At 33.0% G+C, this 19,806-nt stretch overlaps 10 protein-coding genes across 10 annotated transcripts; 4 read left to right on the forward strand and 6 right to left on the reverse strand. All coding sequences in view use genetic code 12, as the record gives it.

The window, feature by feature from the left end:
* Positions 1-215: 215 nt before the first annotated feature.
* J8A68_004017 (uncharacterized protein) lies at positions 216-1,424 on the reverse strand (the record flags this gene model as incomplete). The annotated part of the gene is made up of 1 exon (XM_049407932.1): positions 216-1,424. One exon carries the CDS (start codon positions 1,422-1,424, stop codon positions 216-218), a length of 1,209 nt encoding a protein of 402 aa, XP_049262719.1.
* Positions 1,425-1,956: 532 nt separating this feature from the next.
* J8A68_004018 (uncharacterized protein) lies at positions 1,957-2,497 on the forward strand (the record flags this gene model as incomplete). The annotated part of the gene is made up of 2 exons (XM_049407933.1): positions 1,957-2,186; positions 2,335-2,497. The coding sequence occupies 2 exons, from the start codon at positions 1,957-1,959 to the stop codon at positions 2,495-2,497; spliced, it is 393 nt and encodes a 130-aa protein (XP_049262720.1).
* A 469-nt stretch (positions 2,498-2,966) lies between these two features.
* VID27 (Vid27p) lies at positions 2,967-5,468 on the reverse strand (the record flags this gene model as incomplete). The annotated part of the gene is made up of 1 exon (XM_049407934.1): positions 2,967-5,468. The coding sequence occupies one exon, from the start codon at positions 5,466-5,468 to the stop codon at positions 2,967-2,969; it is 2,502 nt and encodes an 833-aa protein (XP_049262721.1).
* A 1,576-nt stretch (positions 5,469-7,044) lies between these two features.
* Positions 7,045-7,884, forward strand: ARD (Ardp; the record flags this gene model as incomplete). The annotated part of the gene is made up of 1 exon (XM_049407935.1): positions 7,045-7,884. The coding sequence occupies one exon, from the start codon at positions 7,045-7,047 to the stop codon at positions 7,882-7,884; it is 840 nt and encodes a 279-aa protein (XP_049262722.1).
* A 2,033-nt stretch (positions 7,885-9,917) lies between these two features.
* Positions 9,918-10,277, forward strand: PGA48 (Pga48p; the record flags this gene model as incomplete). Its single annotated transcript, XM_049407936.1, has 1 exon — positions 9,918-10,277. The coding sequence occupies one exon, from the start codon at positions 9,918-9,920 to the stop codon at positions 10,275-10,277; it is 360 nt and encodes a 119-aa protein (XP_049262723.1).
* Positions 10,278-11,157: 880 nt separating this feature from the next.
* Positions 11,158-11,823, reverse strand: J8A68_004022 (uncharacterized protein; the record flags this gene model as incomplete). The annotated part of the gene is made up of 1 exon (XM_049407937.1): positions 11,158-11,823. The coding sequence occupies one exon, from the start codon at positions 11,821-11,823 to the stop codon at positions 11,158-11,160; it is 666 nt and encodes a 221-aa protein (XP_049262724.1).
* A 357-nt stretch (positions 11,824-12,180) lies between these two features.
* J8A68_004023 (mRNA-binding ubiquitin-specific protease) lies at positions 12,181-14,775 on the reverse strand (the record flags this gene model as incomplete). Its single annotated transcript, XM_049407938.1, has 1 exon — positions 12,181-14,775. The coding sequence occupies one exon, from the start codon at positions 14,773-14,775 to the stop codon at positions 12,181-12,183; it is 2,595 nt and encodes an 864-aa protein (XP_049262725.1).
* A 1,503-nt stretch (positions 14,776-16,278) lies between these two features.
* J8A68_004024 (uncharacterized protein) lies at positions 16,279-17,079 on the reverse strand (the record flags this gene model as incomplete). Its single annotated transcript, XM_049407939.1, has 1 exon — positions 16,279-17,079. The coding sequence occupies one exon, from the start codon at positions 17,077-17,079 to the stop codon at positions 16,279-16,281; it is 801 nt and encodes a 266-aa protein (XP_049262726.1).
* Positions 17,080-17,221: 142 nt separating this feature from the next.
* J8A68_004025 (uncharacterized protein) lies at positions 17,222-18,607 on the forward strand (the record flags this gene model as incomplete). Its single annotated transcript, XM_049407941.1, has 1 exon — positions 17,222-18,607. One exon carries the CDS (start codon positions 17,222-17,224, stop codon positions 18,605-18,607), a length of 1,386 nt encoding a protein of 461 aa, XP_049262727.1.
* Positions 18,608-18,812: 205 nt separating this feature from the next.
* J8A68_004026 (uncharacterized protein) lies at positions 18,813-19,154 on the reverse strand (the record flags this gene model as incomplete). Its single annotated transcript, XM_049407942.1, has 1 exon — positions 18,813-19,154. The coding sequence occupies one exon, from the start codon at positions 19,152-19,154 to the stop codon at positions 18,813-18,815; it is 342 nt and encodes a 113-aa protein (XP_049262728.1).
* Between the last annotated feature and the right edge of the window lie 652 nt (positions 19,155-19,806).

A 19,806-nucleotide genomic window follows, 5' to 3' on the forward strand; every position in this document is an offset into this window, starting at 1 on the left:
CAATCTCGTGAAATTTAACAAGTGTTCAAAAAAGTTGTTGGTGATTTTGGTCGCACATTTTATTTTTTAATTTTTAATTTTTCAAACACCCCTCTTCTACAGTGCGCGTCTCACACATTTTTACGATACTAATAGACGATAGATCACTTACACATCATTATGCATTCTAATTACTGTACATACCATAATTAATTGTTAAATACCATATCCTAAGACTACCATTCTAAATTTTTTGCCCATTTTACCGTCTTTTTACTGTTCTTGTCCTGCTTTAGTCTCCTTTGAGTCTCCGAAATATGATCAATTGGTTGGCTAACAACCTCGACGCCTGCATCTTCCGTGAATGAACTAGTCAACTTACTTCTATAAGAATGGAATTCTTCCTCACTATAGAATCCATGCTTCTGGTCTTCCTTGTCGTCATGGATAGTTTTTGGAGGCTCCTCCTTTATCATTCTAATAATTGCTTTCTTATTTTCCTTTTCGCAACTAGCTGGAATTTGAACTATTTCATTCACCTTTTCGGGGAATGGGAATCCTTCACAATTGGATTTGTTGAGTTCAGTAGCGAAACTGGTTGCATCACTGAGTAGACTTGACAGTGACTCGACCAAAAATGTAACCAAAGGTTTGTCATGTTTAATCGCCGGTTTCAATCGTTTCACATCTGCTGCTTGTCTTGGACTACAAATTCTTTTCGGGGATCGTGGTGGGAAATCCCAAATGCTAAATTCTCGTCTAATTTTAGAGGGTCGTGGTTGGTTTATGGGCCTTAATGCTGGGATTTGAGTGGCTGTAGAAATATTCTTTGATGCTTTTTGTAGTGATTGTTTCGAAATCTGGTTTGAACCTAGTTTAGGTTTCAATGGTTCTGGATACGGGGTCTTATTCTCTTGATCCTCATCTGGTTTCGATTGTTTTCTTGAAGGATTAAAGAATTGATTGAATTGTGAATCTGATGGAGAATTGGTTCTATCTATATTAAAAGTTGAATTTTTGAATCTTGCAGACTTATATCGAGTTCGTAATATATCATCTAATTCGAAATCAAATTGTTCTAGTTCTGATAACCTTTTATTGTCCATTCTTTTATCCATAATTTTCGTGAGAAATCCATTGCCTCCTTGATTGCTTTGTTTGTTTTTGTAGTTCTTTGCTAATCCACTCGTTACTTGGAATAATTCATTCGTTATTTTATTAGTTTCAGTAAATGATGGTTTCAATGAAATCTTTTTACTAAACATTTTGGAGTCTATGTCCGACATTGATGATCTTTTTGCTTTCTTCTTCGTGGGACTATCCAATGCCTCTTTATCCGATGGAATTATACCTGCATCAAATGATGATATTAAATCATGATAATCTAATTCAAAGTCATCAATAGCGATATGGTCATCCAGACGAATATCATGTGTAGAAGCCATAGGTAAAGGGAGTTATATATAGTGGTTGTTGTTGCTATGTGTTCTGTGTAGTGGTTATGTTTGTGAAATGAATCTTAATAGTATTACTTATGGTTTGTGATGACTTATTATTTTAAAAGAATGATTAACCGGTTTTTGTTTTTAATAGTGTTTTTCAAACTGATCTTTGTAAACTTAGATGCGAACAATATTTTGCAATTGTTTACAAAACATCTTAATTAGGAAATTGCTCTTCAGTACTAGAAAAAAAATAATAGACTGAAGGTATGCTTCTAGAAAGATATTCCCCAAATTTAAAACCAGTAACTACGAACTCAAATGTCCTGATTAACGTGTCATCTTTGATTAGATATGAAAAATTGAATGCCAAAACTTATCATGTCCAATTGAAATTAATTAAACGCTCCCACTCCAGGGTCCGTACCACTTTTCATAATCGTCACTCATTTTTTTTCTTCTGATGATTATTTTTTTGAAGCCTATAAGCAGTAAAGTGTGGTGCCCTTACAATATCCATACCCATACCCTCGTCATGAGACCACCACCAAGATCACTTGAAGAATATTTATATCGTAAATTGATGGATTCTCCTGGATTCAATAACTGGGTTAGAAAGATTCATGCAAAGATAAATCAGATCCCTTATCAAGAATTCCCCAATGAAGGTCGAGTAAGAAACCTAAATGCTTTTGATTATAAACCAACCACATGGCATAAGGTGAATGCGTTTAGAATTATATGGTTTGATGAAATAAAGCGATCGTTGAAAATTTGGTAGAAGAAAGTTTGACTGAAGGGTGGAGGTTTCTCTCTTCCTCAACTATAATAATGATGAACTAAGTAATGACGTTCTTGATAGCCTTAAGCCGACTTTTACCGCATGAGTCGAATACTGCAATCGGTGCTAAAGAAATGCTAGTATTAAAGCAACCCACGTTGGTCCAAGTAGCAGGGCTTTCGTATTATCCCGATCTCCAGATCCGAATGATTCGAAATACTTGCTATTGTATCAATATGTTATACCAGAATGGTCAATTATACCTTCAGTTCAAATGAATCCGTACCTCGACTGAATTTGAATGTTGGGATTTTAAGGCATATCTAATTATGAAGTATTTAACTTATTTTAGCAACTAATAAAACACATTGTGTTACTACTAAAAATTATAGTTCTTCTTTTTCGTGAATTCTCTGATATTGTATGAGTTGAGATTCTTCGACTGATAATATACATTCTGGGAAGCTTACTCTGGTTTGATTTGATTCTTCTTATTGATTTATATTCAGTATAATTTGGGTGGAATTTTTGTTGCAAAACTTTTGTCAAAATTTTCGTAGAAAAAGCTGCCAAAAAAATCTAAATTTGGCATCCACTACAATTGCAATATATAATTCTAGAGATAGATATCATCACCAATGGGTATGTTTACATTCATATATAAAAATTCGTATATTAAAAAGAAAACTATATATCCTAAAAATTTCAATCCCATAAAAACAAAAACACAAAAGCAAACAAAAAACAACTTGATAAATCTTTATCTAATAATTACTAAATACTTTCTTAGGTGTAGATAAATTTCTCTTATTAACCATTGAAACATCATTTTGCATTGCCAATATAACTTGATCATTAGATCCAAATTTGAAATTATCAGCAATGATATTTTGTTGATATCTTCTAATAAGATATGGATCTGGTTGGTTTAATAACACTTTCTTCATTGACCATGTGATTATATAATTACCAGTAGATGTTACAATTGTGGTTTCTTTAGAATCTACCCCAGTATTGAAATATGCTTGAGTAAAAGCAGTTAATGGCTTGCCGTGATTTTCCCTTGTCATATAAGCTACATGTTCAGGTTTTAATGCCAATCTTCTTGGAGTTGGTTTCTGATCCTTATCGAAATAATGAGTAAATCCAATCTCTCCTTCGTTTTTCTGACCTCTGCCAATCTTAGTATCAATTAATAATAAATAATTTGAACAAGTTGCCAAAAGCCATCTACCATCACTTGAAGCATCCATTCCAATAATACCATCTCCAAGTGAAGGTAATGCAGTTTTGGCATTTGCACCAAGTTTATTAAATAATCTAATATCACCTTTCCCACTACCTACAGCCATATAACCATTCGCAGTTGTTGCTATAGTCTGGAAATCATTATTGGTGGTTTTATAATTTTTAGCAGTTCCATGAACCATCTTTGTTCCTGACAATCTTGGATCAATAGCAAACATTCCATTCGAGGAAATACCAGTCAATGTTTGTTCAGTAGTTAATGGAGCAAATTTGGTAGTTGGAGCATATGATACGATTGGTACATCATCTGAAACTTGCCATTCTTCAACCACTTGACCACGATTTAAATCCATTTTATATAATGTCTTATCATCGAATCCAGAATTCGACATGATCATAAATTGATCTTGTTGATGTAAGAGCAACTTTTCTGGATCGAATCGTTTACCTCTTAAATCAGATATGTTTGTTATACTAGTTTTGAAATCTAAACCTCTTTCGCCTGGAGCAAAGACACCCAATTTATTCCCTCTCACAACATATGAACGATCCTTTGCATAACCAACTGATAATGCACTATTCTTTTCCTGTTTGGATGATCTCCAATTCTCAAATTCTGGTTCCTCCTCTTCTTTCAAATATTTGCTTGATCTTATCTTTGAGCTAAGTGGTTCTTCGTCGTCCTCTTCTTCTTCTTCCGTTTCAGATTCCTCTTCCTCCTGTTCAAGTTCTTTTTTGTCTTGTGCACTAAGATCATCCGCTTTATTAAGATCAAGCTTTGAAAAAGAATCGACAAAATACTCCAGTTCCGCAGTCTTCCCCCATTTCAGCTTATTCAAAGTTTCATACATGGAAGCCAAAAATTTATTTTGAAATATAGTCAATTCATTAAATCCCGAGAATTTGACTAACCACGAATAAGCATGTGCTTCTCCGGTAGTTTCATCCAATGTATAATAGTTGAAAATAAACGATAAATGTTCATAATTGAATGTTGGATTCATATTTCTACTGATGGTAGCATTGATCCTAATTGGATTTGATGGATCAAGACTCTTTATAAATAATGTGGATTCAAATTGACCTAAGTCGATTATCTTCAATTCAACATTTGGAGATTCAAGCTCTTGGATAAAGGTCCCAGTTTCGGGATTGTATATGTGAAGATTAAAGTCTTTGGATTGGTATTTTACCTCCCCCTTTGGATCTGGTTGTGTATCATCACGAGGAAACTTTGGTTGATTTGGTTTGGAAGCGTTGTCTCCACTCGAGGGTGATCCTTTGCTATCTTCGTCATCCGTATCTGAGTCGTCGTCTTCCTCATCGTCGTCATCATCTTCTTCCTCCTCTTCTTCTTCTTCTTCTTCCTCCTCGTCATCTTCGTCTTCTTCTTCGTCATAATTCAAGTCATTAAAGGTCAATAATTCAGTTTTGGGGTTATAGACAAATTCTTTCAATTCAGACATGGTATTCACCCTCAATGAGCTAACTCTATATTTATGTTCATATAAACATTTATAAATACACAACATAAATGATTCAATATCATTAAATCTAACTTCTTCATCAATTACAAATTCAAATTTATCCCCCAAATCTCCATTCAAATCCTTCCAAGCTATAGCTTTACTTCCATCACTCTTATCATAGCTATATATCTTCAATTCTTCAGTCACCGGGAAAATCCATTCATCCTTACTATGACTCCCACCACCAATTTGTGAAGTAGTCGTTGGGTTTGAAGAATCATCATCTTCATATTCATCATCGTCATCAGAATCATAATCATAGGCAGAATTGTGATTATCTAGTTCGCCTTCTTGATATACTCGAGTAATAATCAATTGATAAACAAATGGAGTTGTCGTTTGTTTAATTGATGCATATGCATCATTATAAAGACATTCAATTGCACCTTTGGGTGATTGATTTGATCTGGTTAAAAATAATTTCCCAGAACGAATCAGAGCAACTTCATCAGTCGTGGTTGTACCGATGAATTTCCTTAGAAAGTTCATTGGTAGTTGTATTGAAAGTTAATAGCTAATGATTGTTGTGGCAATTAATTATCCTCTTTTTTCTTTAAAGTAAGGAATTTAATACGCTTGTGCTTTTTTAAAAGGGAATGGCTATATGCAGGATCGCGATTTGACAACTTATTGGTTCCTGAGAAGGCACATCATGTAATCCCACGATGAAAGAGATCTTTCATATAATGTCTACACTGCAGCATGTATATAAACAATAGCTGAGACTATTGGATATAAAGCAGAAATTTTACAGATGAAAAGACCGAGGCCTAATGAAAATGAGGTAGATATTGACTTCTTTAATTGTACAATTACAGTGAAGCCTTAACTGAGTTATCCTGGATTTCAGTCAAATGGGACTTGAATTCAATATCAGCTTGCAAAATCAAATCTAGAGAGATTAATAGGAAATTATGTTTTAGATGTGCAGTGCAGTTTATATTCTTGGACAGAAATAGAGCAATTTTTATGACAAATCTTATAAATCGTCACAGCTGCAAAGAGTAAAGAATTGTTTGAGAAAACAAATGGAAGACTGCAAACTTCATTGGATGTATATTTGGATGTATATTTTGGGTCTTCTCTCGGGATTATCCGTTCCTGCCGTGTTTTAATCCCCGTTAAATGATTTAGGAAATGGCCCCTTGTCATGTATGCCGCTCTTTGTCTTTCCTAGGCTAAGCTCGGGAGTATTTCTCTATTTGGCATCTGTCAAGTAAAAATACGATTGACACCTTAGAGAGAGAAAACGGTAGAAAAAACGGTGGAATTGAAAACTACAAATTGATCCCCCCATCTTCTGTAATATTTTGCAGCCACTATATTTTTTTTTTCGGCCCTGAAAATTCTCCCGCACAGGCACAATATAAAATTATTTTTGCCACCCCTCAAAAATTTCAATTTTCATAAAGAAAAGAACAATAAACCCGCCTTTAGATTTTATTAATAATTCGCAAAGATAGAGACGTACCCGCCTTTCCCTGAACACATTATACTGATCATAGGGGATGGCCCCGGTTTGTTGAGTGAGATAAAATGTTGAGTCAAACCCGTGCCAGGCAACACTAGCTTACATACTCATCATTCGTCCATGAGAAAACCACTTGATATATCATAAGATTAATTGTGATTTCTCATGAGGTTACAATCAAAATGTCATAACTATCTATTTAAAATCTGGTGATGTTTCTTAAAGCAAATAGTCGGATGACCATTAATTATCTGTTATCAGACAGTAAATCACCTTAAGATATTGTGATGGTCGTGTACTTTGAGTGAAAAAATTGTACTGTTCTTCCGATATCGTTACCGATATGCACACAGGGTGCTTATAACATCCATTCTGCAACAGTTTATGGTTGTATTTTTCCGAATATTTTTAAAACTAACTTTGTTGCAAGTTTGTGGAAAATGGTCATCTTAAAAACTGTTGAAAAATTCTGTGGGGAGTCACAATCAACAACATAAGATCGTATAAATAGTCTCCAATTTATTCTTATCTTCTATTTCTTACTTCTTTCTCTTTTCATTATTACTATATCAATTTCTTAAACAAAACTTAAACATGTCTGTTTACTCCTACGAAAACGTTGTTCCAAATTTCAGATTAGATGGAAGATTAGCTATCCTCACTGGTGGATCAGGCGGTTTAGCATCCGTCGTTTCCCGTGCTTTATTGGCTCAAGGGGCCGATGTGGCCCTTATAGATATCAACTTAGAACGTACCCAACTAGCTGCCAAAGAAGTATTAGCCTGGGGTCAAGAAACATTAAAAGGTACTCATGAATCTCCAATCGGTAAAGTTTCTGCATGGTCATGTAACATTGGAGATGCTGAATCGGTTGAATCCACATTTCAGGCAATTAATATACATCATGACAAGATTGCTGATATATTAATTAATACTGCTGGATATTGTGAAAATTTCCCGGCTGAAGATTATCCTGCTAAAAATGCCGAAAATATAATGAAAGTTAATGGATTAGGTTCATTTTATGTATCACAATCATTTGCAAGACCATTAATTGAAAATAATTTACGTGGATCAATTATTTTGATTGGTTCAATGTCTGGTACAATTGTCAATGATCCACAACCTCAATGTATGTATAATATGTCTAAAGCTGGTGTTATTCATTTAGTCAGATCATTAGCTTGTGAATGGGCCAAATATAATATTAGAGTCAATACTTTATCTCCAGGATATATCTTGACTCCATTGACAAAAAACGTTATTAGTGGTCATACTGAAATGAAAGAAGCTTGGGAAGGAAAGATTCCAATGAGGAGGATGGCAGAACCAAAAGAATTTGTAGGATCTATTTTATATTTAGCTAGTGAATCAGCTAGTTCTTATACCACTGGACATAATTTAGTAGTAGATGGAGGTTATGAATGTTGGTAGGTGTAGGTTATTTTTATCTTGATTGCATTTTGAGAATAGAGGTGGGAAAAAATGGTTATATAGCTGTAAAATATCTTCTATGTTAATTTTCCTTAATAAACATTTGTTAATTAATTAATTAATCGTCTAATTGTAAGATACAGATATCAACTTGGACTAAACATTGGTGGATTCTAGAATTGAAGTGTACGATAAAAATAAAAATGGTTCCATCTTGTTGGTAATAAAAAATAGTTTATTTTTTATGCAAGTGATTAAAATCTCATCAGTTGACAAGAAAAAACAAAATGTCTCAAAGAAGTTCTAGAAAATCACAGATTGATGCTTAGATTCATGAGCCCCTGCATCTTCATATCTTCTTCATTGTGTAATTCTCTCACATGGTAATGAATCCCTAATTATAAAGAAAGATAGTAAAATCTACCCTTATAGCACAGTAGCAAATTCAAATTCCGGGATTAAGCTCTACACAATTCCAGCTTTGATCCCAACGTTCAATTGTTTAGATTAAATAACCCAAATTGCATATTAAGGAACAATCGGCCAAGTTTCATATTCAGAATGACGCCAACAGGGTCAAGTTGTGTGGTCACAACCAAGGATCAAACCGGCAGTGTTCAGGGGCTAAACACTGAACCAATTCAATCATAGAAAACTACCACATTCTTCTTCTGCATACAGAAGTGAGACACGATAAACTTTAATCCTGTTCATCTCAGTCAGTTTTAGATTCTCCCCCCAGTGGTTCAAATCTCTAAGTAAATCAATTGGTCAATTAGTGAAAGAATAACCCCGTGGTGATATTGGTGTGCGTTATCAAGCTTTCTCGTATTTGAAATGGTTTTGATAAATCAATCTAAAAACGATCTGGCTTTGACCAAAATAGAACGAATAAAAACAAAAAAAAAAGCTTAAAATAATTTTCCCGAAGGCTGAAATACCCGAACAATGGAAGAAACAAGTGTACAAAACCAATACGTCGACGTAACCATCAACCCGCTATTTTTAGAACTAATCTAGCTACTTCTTGAAATAGTCAAAATCAGGCTACATTGCCTTATAGTGGTACACCGTAAACTTAAAATAGGAATTGCGGGTGTTTAGGAAGTGGGTGTGTGGTAATGCAAGTAATTATTTGCGAATGGCTTTCTGTGTTGTTGAAAAAATAATTCATTACAAAACAAAAAACCTTATGAAATTCAACTAGCCTATGAACAATGCAGTGAATGTAATTAATTTTGTTTTTAAACAATACTTTCCAACCACTTTCACCGCAACAATTGCCACCGTAGTAACCGTAAATCAATCTGACTTTCCCTTCTTGGAAATCAAGCCATTTTGTTGACATGACATAGCAATTCTGTTTTCATCAATTGCTGACTACGATCATCTCAATTCAGGGGAGTGGAAGACCTGGGGCTTCTGCTTGCCTTTTACTTTAGTAAAGATCCCACATATCGGTTATCCTTGAATATTACACAAGATGTGTATAACTATTTTAATTATTTTTAGATTCCGACATTGAAAAGTTATTCGGGCCAAAAAATCTTTGAAATTAAGAAGATCAAAAAATGTAAACATGCCAAACTAAAAATAGCAAGCCCTGAAAACGCAAATTTCTTTTTGTAACTCATTTATCCGAGGCCAGCCAATTCAAATGCACATATGATCCTGAATTAGGAAATGTGAATTCCCAATTAGACCTGATTCTATTGTTCAATAATTTCAAATAAAAAATTTCAGCAATAACGCCCCATTGTTCAAAAAATATATGCACTACCACATAATTTTAAATTTCTTTTTGTGGCTGCAATGTTGTTTTTTTTATAATTTGATCCATCGAGAATTTAACAGTTGCACACATACATCCGTAATTAAATAAAAATAGATTTCATAAAAACAAAGAGAGAATTTGCCATTATATAAATCGACCTATCTCCCCATTTTGTAATTCATGTAAAGTTCAATTTTTCCTTTTCTTCTTCTTTTCTTTAGTTATATCCTCAGTCACTCGCTAATTATACATTAAAAAAATGCAATTCTCCAAAGTTATCGTCCCAACCGCTTTAGTCGCCGCTGCTTCTGCCGCTAACGTCACCGTCACCACCGAAGTTGTCGTTACTGACTACACCACCTACTGTCCATTGCCAACCACCGTTGTTGTCAACAACAAGACCATCACTGTCACTGAAGCCACCACTTTAACCATCACTGGTCCATGTACCATCCCAACCACCTACGTTACCACTTCTGCTGCTCCAACCACTGCTGCTCCAACTTCTGCTGCTCCAACCAAGACCTTCGGTAACGTCACTACCCACGAAGGTGGTGCTAACAAGATGGCTGCTGGTGCCGTTGCTGGTTTCGCTGCCGTTGCTGCTGCTTTATTCTAAGTTAGACTAAACTACAACCCCCCTTTTTGATAGAGATTTTTTATGTTTTAGTGTATTATTAGTTAATAAAGAGCAACCCGTTTTTTAATTTGTAACATTAATTTAGCTGTCTTTGGTTGAAGATAGAGTTTATTTAAATTATGAGTATCGATGAAATTTGCACGATTTCATTTTATTTCGACATCCTTGTTTAGTAGTCTTTAGCTCCCTTAGTTAGTTTATATATATGGACTAAATGCTTAGTTTTTGTTATTTTAACAACTTTATCCAATTGTCGTAGAGTGTAGGATCTAGAATTAGAGATCTTGATTAAATGAGAATAACCTGGTTTAAATCGTCTGACGACCCTACGTTTTGAGCCACGAGGATTGAGCCTTTCCATTCTTTTCACGAGAATAAAATAGAGTATGTAGATGAGGATTGCTTAAGCCTGGTCTGCTTGCTTATAGATAAGCCTTTTGCTTCGAGACTATTGATTTATAATAGACGATTTGCAATCCTCCCAATTAACTGAACTTTGTATTCCACTTTTCGCAACTAAGTGTTCATCTTCTCTTGGCATCCAAACTTAATTCCCTTGAACCTTCCTCGAGCAGTCCAATTCTTCCTTACGGAATACAACATTGGATAATCCTTCACAACTAGAGAAAGGTTTTACATGATTTGTTGTTCTTCTAGCAAAGTGTTTATTGTCTAATTATAACTAAAAAAAATAATCGTATTCTACCAAAAAAATAATAAATATTATCAACACCATTGGAACTGGGGCTTATAGAATCTCTCTCGTAATTAAAACGCGATAAGTTTATTTTTAAACCCACGTATTTTGAACTGCATCAAACCCATCCCGATAACATTAATATCAAATGCTAGTATACTATCACCCCTTTTGTGGTAGCGGAGGTGGTGGAGGATACGCGGTTGAATAATACAGATTTCCCGGTTGTGGTTGATACGCGTACCCTGGAGGTGGTGGTGGTTGTTGTTGATAACTATAATCTTGAAGTGGATACGAAGTCCCAGCCGCCGCTTGTGGATGAATTGGAGGAGGAGGATATACAACTCTTCCTCCTCTATTTTGTTGGGGTAACAACGCCTTAAACCCACCTTGTTTAACCATTGGTAATATTTTATACCATATATAATTCCCCATTGCAATTAATAAACATGCCAATGTGATTATCATACATATAAACAATTCCTTCATCTGACCACAATCTTGAAATATCTGCCCAGGGGGGATCTTACAACCAGTTCCATTCTGGATGGTAAACATAATCACCATCACTAACCAAAATATCAAAGAAATAATCATTAATACCAATACGATCAAGGTTTTGGATTGTTGATATATCATATAATTAATAGCGATGATCATCAGCAATCCGGCACAGCCATAGATGGGATAGCCTAAATCGTCAATATATCCATTCAAAAGACTGGTACGGGTGAAAACAAAACATATTATCGATGTGATGGTTACTATTAACAGAAGTACCATTCCCAAGATACGTGGCCATGGCCAAGGTGAATTTCCGTAATTCATTTCTTATAGATATTATGTTGAGTAGATGTATTATCGAAGAAAGAGGATGATGAATAAAAAAAGAAAGCATTATCGTCGAATAATAGGAGAAGAATTTGTCAGGGGTTTGGTGTTGTAGATCTTTCTTGGCAATAAAGTGTTGAATGTGCAAAATAAGATTCAGTCACGAAAAGCTTAAATTCCAAGAATTTTTCACTTCAATCGTTTGGGAGACGATAGTCTTGGTGGTATTACTACAAACTTACTTTGATCTCTTATTTTTTAAATCTTTATTTTTATATAACCTAATATACACTTATATACACAAATCACAAAACACTTTCAGTCGTACTTATCCAAAATCCCAAGGGTTTAACCTCAATTTTGAATCTTTTGATATAATAAAATATAAGCATTCTTAATATTTTCTTCAGTACCAGCATTTAATACTTCTTCATTAGTAATCTTTTTCAATAACGTATCATCAATTCTCCACCATTCTTCATTTCCTTTATATATATCACTGGTATAATGACCAGCATCTGCACTACTTCCATGATGATATACAACTGCAATTAATCTATATTTAAATTCCTCAATTTCATTATGAGACGATAAGATATCTTTAGGTATTATTAAATCATGATTATAATCAATTTTTTTCCTTAATTTTTCAATTTGAATATCTTGATCTTTGGTATAACTAAATCTTTTTAAATGAATAATTAAAATCTCGGGTAATTTATCAATAAATGTTTGTTTTTTAATTTGGACTTCTTTATTATTATTTGATTTATAACTAATTTGTTCTAATTCATTCAAATGTTTAAATGCTTCTTCAATAGTATCACTTTTACTAATATCTAATTGAACATGTTGGAATGGATCTAATGTTATTGATTTTTGATATTGATTTGATGATGATTTGGGGATTGTTAATACTGATTTGAATTGTCCTCCAAATATCATATTTATCGGGGTTGGATCTACTTCAACTGTACGTTTGACATGAATTTTTTTATTAGCACCAACTTCATTCCATTCACCATCACCAGTACCACCATCAACTTGATTTTCATCATCTTTCAAGTCATTCTTGACTTTTTTCATAGTAATTTTCACATTATATTTAAATTTATTAGTCAATTCAGCTATATTATCAATTGAATATGATTGAATTAATGAATCAACCATGGGAGTAGTTAATCTTTTAATTGATTCTAAGAATTCTTCATTTAATCCATCTAAATAATATCCCAAAAATTCTTCAGCATCTTCTTGTTGTCCCCATTGTAAATGCAGAAATTTCGGTTGTGATACTAATTTATCATAAAAATCTTTTGGAGAAATCGCTGGTAATTTAGAAGTAACAACACCTTCAGGAACTAGATTTTCATTGGAATTTGTAAATTCATTAAAAAATTTAATAGTTGCATCCAATAATGGTGTAGTGGAATTCCCACCTAATGATCCAATTGATTTATTTTCAATTAATTTTAATAATCGATTAAATGGTTCACAATGTAATAAGATTTGTAAAATTGAATTCATATAACATATATTACCAGTATTAATTAATCCACGAGGTTTGATTGAATAGATTGGTAATTCGGAATTTAAGACCGAATAATTAGGATCAAACATGACTCTTAATAATAATACACCTAATGGTTGAGCAGATTCATTATTCATGTTGAAATCAGTAACTGATGAAGAAGCTGTTGAAGTTGGTATTGGTGTAGTTGATTTTAATGGGGTGGCAGGGGAAGCCATTTTGGTTGGTTTGGCAGGTTTGGCAATGTCGGGTGTAGAACGGGCAGATGTTTGTAAAAATGACGCCCAATTTGCTGGTTGTGGTTGTTGTTGTTTTTGTGGTTGTGGTGATAGTTGTTGTTGTTCCTTCGTCTCTTCCTTTTGATCTGGTTGTTTTTCATGCTGTATTATTGAAGGGGTGGCAGTTTTAGATGCAGGGGTGGCGATTGTAGATGCATGGCTGGTGACGGATTCGGTAGGTTCTGGAGTCAGTGGAGTGATTGTCTTCAATAATTGTCTTACTCCACCATCAGTGGTCGTGGTACTATTGGAATTGAAGTCAAACGCTTTTATTAAAGGAGTATTAAATATTAGTCTATTAGTAGCAGTTGTTTGTAAATTGTTTAGTATTCTATTTTTCTTGTCATGATCATGGAATCTATGAGTCACATCAAATTGATTGATAAATGCATTAAGATCTGTATTAATAAATATAGGATATTTGATTTGTATTTGCGGTGGTTGCTGTTGTTGTTGCTTTTGCTGTTCATTAGAGTCATTAGTTTCATGGTGATCATTAGTGGTAGTTGCAATAGTTTTGGCAGGAGTAGTTGCAGGAGTACTTAATGTAGAAGTAGTACATGATGTGGAAGTAGGAGTTGACAATTCATCTTTCTTGGGTATAGGAGACAGTGAAGAAGAATATTCTATATTAGTTGGTTTTATTATATTACCATTTGGTTTTGCATTAGCTGGAGTATATTTCATATGCGTTTGACTTGGTCGTTTGTTATAAGTATTATTGATACTCTTGCGTTGATTGTTATAAGGATTTGGTTGAGTGAATGGAATTGGTTGTGGTTGTACTGGAATTCCATATTGTTGTGTCGGATAATATGGATTATCAACATATACCGGCACATACATTGGATTATAACTCATCATCATTGGATATTGAGTATTTGCATATTGCATATACATATGTTGTTGTGGATGGGGTTGAATATGTTGTTGCATATGGGGTTGCGGGGTGTAATATTGATTGGGTTGTGTATGGTGGGGTTGAGTATGCTGTTGTTGTTGCGGTGGTAGCGCTGGCTGTTGTTGTTGCTGATGATGATATGAACTAGGATGTTGACTTGGTAAGAAACTGGCAGCATCACTGCGAAACCGACTTGGACCAGTAGTATTTGAAGATGTAGATGACGAATGAGTTGACATGTTGGTATTATTATACAATAGTTATGACAGTATTAAAAAAAAATATAAATAATCTTTGTTTGGATGTTGTTGTTGTTGTTTGTTAATGTGATTGTTTCAATAATAGAACATAAGTGGAATCCTTTCGTTGATGTTAATACTAATTATTAAGATTATAAAAGTGGTATTTAATTAGTAAAATTTAAAGCTCACTTTTTATAAATTATGTATTGGAAGAATTAAATAAATATGAATTATCAAAATCAAACTAAATTTTTTGTTCACACTATTGGAGGGTTGATTTGTTGATTTGTTCTTTGTAAAATGAAACAATAATAATTAAGTAATAATAATGGGAACAGTTAGTTGGTTAGATTCTATTTCTCTCTCGTAAATAGATCTCTTGTTGTTATTTGGTTGTTGTAGTGATTGTTGAATTTTGTTATTTTTCAAAATAATGCAGAAAATTCTCTCTATCTATTTGTTATTGTTGTAAAGAAATGAAAATATGAAAATCCTATGAAATAAGAATAAGAAGGATGGATTATGTTATTGTTGATGATGATGATAATCTAATAGACAAGTTATTGACTGGTAGTGTCTTGTTGTAATAATAATAATAATAATAAGTGTTCTTTAGATATTGATCAAATAGAAATTTTTATTGAAATGACCTTCTTCTTTTTTTTTGGTGAAAAAGAAAAACTTTTTTTTTTTTTTCTCTTTCTTTCTTTTCCATTCTAAATTCTTGTAAAAGCCAATTTGTCATAATTTAAATTAAATTAAGTGTGGTGTGTATGTGTTAATTCTAATTTTAATTATTGTTGTTACCAGGCGGACTATTCACTATACAATTACATATAAACTATCTACACCCCCCTTATGAAATATATCTCTATAAAATCGATGTCTATAATACTAACAATTAATCAGCACCCCTTATCCATCTCATCCAATAAAATTTAATTAACATTTGTTAAATTTGAAAAGTTTAAATTCAAAATAACAAGAAACACCACGTACCCTCTACCACGATCTCTTTTTTTTTTTCTGTTTAGCTTCAATTTAATAGTGTAAGGTTTTATATTGGTTGCAAAACTCTATTAGTACAGAGACAATAACTCACACGTATATATATATGTATAGGATAAGGGATGAGGTCTGTAGAATCTTTCTATCCATGCCTTTAGATGCAAGTAATGCTTTCAGTATATCGTCGCAAGCCAACAAAAGAGAGCAAATACAGCAGACACTTTTTAGCTCATCCTTATCTTAGATTAAATAACATAGACATAGACAACAACAATTCTGGATACGTATGGTATTGAAAATAGTTTATCCTCTGTTCTAGGGCCATTTACAAACACGGTATTAACCCCTCTTGTGACTATTCTGAGAGGGCTCAAATCTTAAAAGGATCTCAAAATAATTTGCAACCAATTAAAAAAATTAACCTCTATATCTTCCAAAGTTATAAATGATACAATATGTAAACTCCCCGTCCTCTATACCCAATCTAACTATTTACTCATACTCAACAAATACTCTATCATGTAATTTCTCAATGTTAAACAATATAATTAATGTTGCCAATATGTGGCAACAAATTGGAATTGGTTCAAGAATAATTGATTTCAGTTGACTTAATAAACATTCAATTAAATTAGAATCACCATTTATTTTCACTGGTTTCATATCATCAGTATATGATTGTTGATATTCATCACAATCACAATACCAATTATATAAATCAACAGAGTTATAGTCACCAAGTGATTTGCTGCTTATTATTATTTCATTAGTTGATGTATTGTTGTCAGATGATGGAACTAATCTCCCATGTAATTTTTTATATCCCAATTTCAACAATAGCTTTTCTTCCATATTAACTGTTGATCTAGATGTTATGGTTATTTTAAATTGGGTTGTTGTAAACTTCAATGGATCATTGAAATAATCGTTCAATTCAATCCCCATGGAAAGACAACAATAAATCTGTTTATTGAAAACTATATCAATTGCTTTCATACAACTAGATCCAAACATCATTGTCAATAATAAACATTTATTTTGATCTATTGATTGCTCTACTATAGAATGATCAATTGAATCTTTAAGATCAATTAATTGATTCTTTAAGTCATTGTCATTAGTTGATTCTATTAGAATATTATAAACAGAATCAATGGTTATTAACTCTTGTAAACAACTTGGTAATATATGAATTATATTGGCATTTGAATCTAATAGTTTATCTTTAGTGGTTTCCATTGAAAGTTCATTTTCATCTACACTCTGTTGGTGTGTATGCTTCAGTTGCTTCATTTTTTCCAATGCTCATGGCAATTTCATATTGGTCAATCAATATTCGCACTCTGGAAGAATCTAAATTGATTTTACTTTGCAAGCTTTACTTGTTTTTCTTTTTAGGAACCAATATCAAGAAATACCCTTCCACAATCAAACTATGCTGGAACCACATTGGATACTGACACTTCCTCATAATCTACAAGAACAAGTTAGATTTTCTATCCAAAAAGATGCTAATAACCTTGACGTATTTAATAATTTATTCACATATCTAACTGATTCAAATAACGATTCTAATAAACGAAGAAAAGAATCTCCAACAATAGCTAATGTAAATAGTGAGAATGGTTTAATTGTCCGTAGTGAAGAACCAATACCTGAAGAATCAATCATCTTTGAAATCCCTCAAGTTTCATTCCAATCTCCAATTAGAAAGAAAATGAATTTAACTTTTCATTTATTAGAACGAGATGGTAATCCATATCCATTACTTTCAATTGTAAATCCCACCAATATGGTTCCAGAAATCTCATTAATTAATTTAGAAACTTCAATTAAATTATGTATGATCTTACCAATATTAGGTAATTCAACCAATCCAATCAAAAAGGGAGTTGCATCATTATGTTTTTGGATTAATGAAGAATATTGTCAAGATACAAATATTTCAAAAGATCCAATAATTTGTCAAATTCAATTAGATATAATTAAAAAACAAATGATTAAACAAGGGAAATTACCCGCTGATATTGAATCACAATTTGCCAGTCCTAAAAATACATTAATTTTAAATCCAATTCAAGAACGAATTTTGGATTATTTTAAACGACAATTCAAATTATGTGGCGTGAATTTGATTAATTATTTACCTTGTCCTACACTTTTCCAAACTCAATTTAGTTTAAATCATGATTGTGCCGTAGCATTAATTGATAATAAGGCTCCTTCGTCAAGTCCATTGATAATAATGGTTGAATGTCATAAAGGAGCGAAAGATGGAGTATTATTATTCCTAAAACAAAATCAATATAATTCTCCCTATCTTATATTTGGATTCAAAAAACCAATTCAAGTATTTGAATTATCAAAAGTTTTAAATGCAAGTTATACAAATATTACTAGAAATACTTTCAGTATTGTGGTTACGGTTTTAAATGATAGAAATGAAGAAAGAATAATTGAATTTAGTATGATTGATCAAGCATTCTTTCAAATAATTGATGATTTTATTAAGGAACATCGAATTAGTGATGATTCGTTTAATACTATTCATCAAGAAAAGGGACCACAACAAGAAACAACGACAGATGCAGCCGCAGCAGCAGCAACTGATGGGGAACAGTCTGTTCAGCCGGGAACTGCCGCCGCTGACGATGATGACGAAGAAGACGATGCTGATTTCAAGGGAGATGAAGACGACAGTGAAGTTGATGAAGAATATGATAGTGATGCCGGTGCTCATAGTGACAATAATGAAGGTGAAGAAGAAGAAGGTGATGATGTGTTTAATAGAGGTAAAGAACAAGAAGAAATAGAGCAATGAGTCAGGGAGTGACAATGAGTCAGGAAGTGTATATATGTATGTCGTGTTTGTTCAATATGTATTAGTTAAATTGTAATATAAAAAAACAACTAAAAACTAAAAATAAATAAAATACATGTAATAAAAACCCCTTTTAGTATTGTAATATATATATGACAACTATTACATATTCTTATTCCCTATTCGTTATGCAAATCATGTCTCTTTATTTATTTGGAGCACCAATTCTGTCAACCAAATTAAGTAATAATCCTTTTCTATCAACCAAATGTCTATGATCAGGTTCTTCTTCAAAATTAAAGAAATCATCTTCAATAGCTCTTTGTTCACGTAAAATAGCCAATCTTCTTTGTATCAATTTCTTATTATTTTCAATTATCCTATCAAATCCAAAATACACACCAACATACAATGCCAGGGATAATGCATATCCAGTTAAACGATGAATTGATCTTGGTGGGGTTGGACCAGCCATGATTATAACTTGTAATCTTCTGGTGGCACATCCGAGAAAGACACTTAATCCAAGACCTGCTGCAGTTATCATATTGTTGTTGTGGGGGGTTTGTTATATGTGTTTACCTTCTAGTGGTTTATACTGAAGTAAGTCTTAAGTTTTTTTCATTGACTTCTCTCTTTACAAATTTCAGTATTTTCATTGGTTTGGTTTATATGCAGTATGATTGAAAAAATTATCAATTGGTAGCTCTGTGGATTTTGGTGTTTCCCTTCTCCTTCAGCATAGCAGACTACATAGAAACCTGTCTTTACTCCATAATTCGTCAAACTTGGATGATAGAGAGGTTCCTGTGTATTTACAACAACAATGTCACAGGTATTCTCCCTACCAAAGCAAGTGAAGATTCCTTTCACAAAGTTATTTTAGAGAAATCGACTATCTGGTTTATGAAACTGATCCCATATAGTCATCATCCCTTAACTAAGGGAACCTGACCTCAGTAATCTCCAGGTTGGAAGAGGATTAGCTAAATGATAAGAAATATGAAGAACTTGAAAGAGGTCATAATATTAGGTGGAGGTGTAAATTTCCACTTTAGAGGTACAAATGTTTGGCAAAGGTGTGTTAGGGTTAAGTATTAGTTACACCTATCCGAAAAAGAGATAGAAGAAGGGATAAAGATTTTGGGGGTAGTGTTGCATTCACAAAAGTATCATCCTGGTTTATTTCTAGATGGATC

This window comes from Hemisphaericaspora subhashii (genome assembly GCF_019202705.1).
Source record: "Hemisphaericaspora subhashii strain CBS 10753 chromosome Unknown scaffold26, whole genome shotgun sequence".
NCBI lineage: Eukaryota > Fungi > Ascomycota > Pichiomycetes > Serinales > Debaryomycetaceae > Hemisphaericaspora > Hemisphaericaspora subhashii.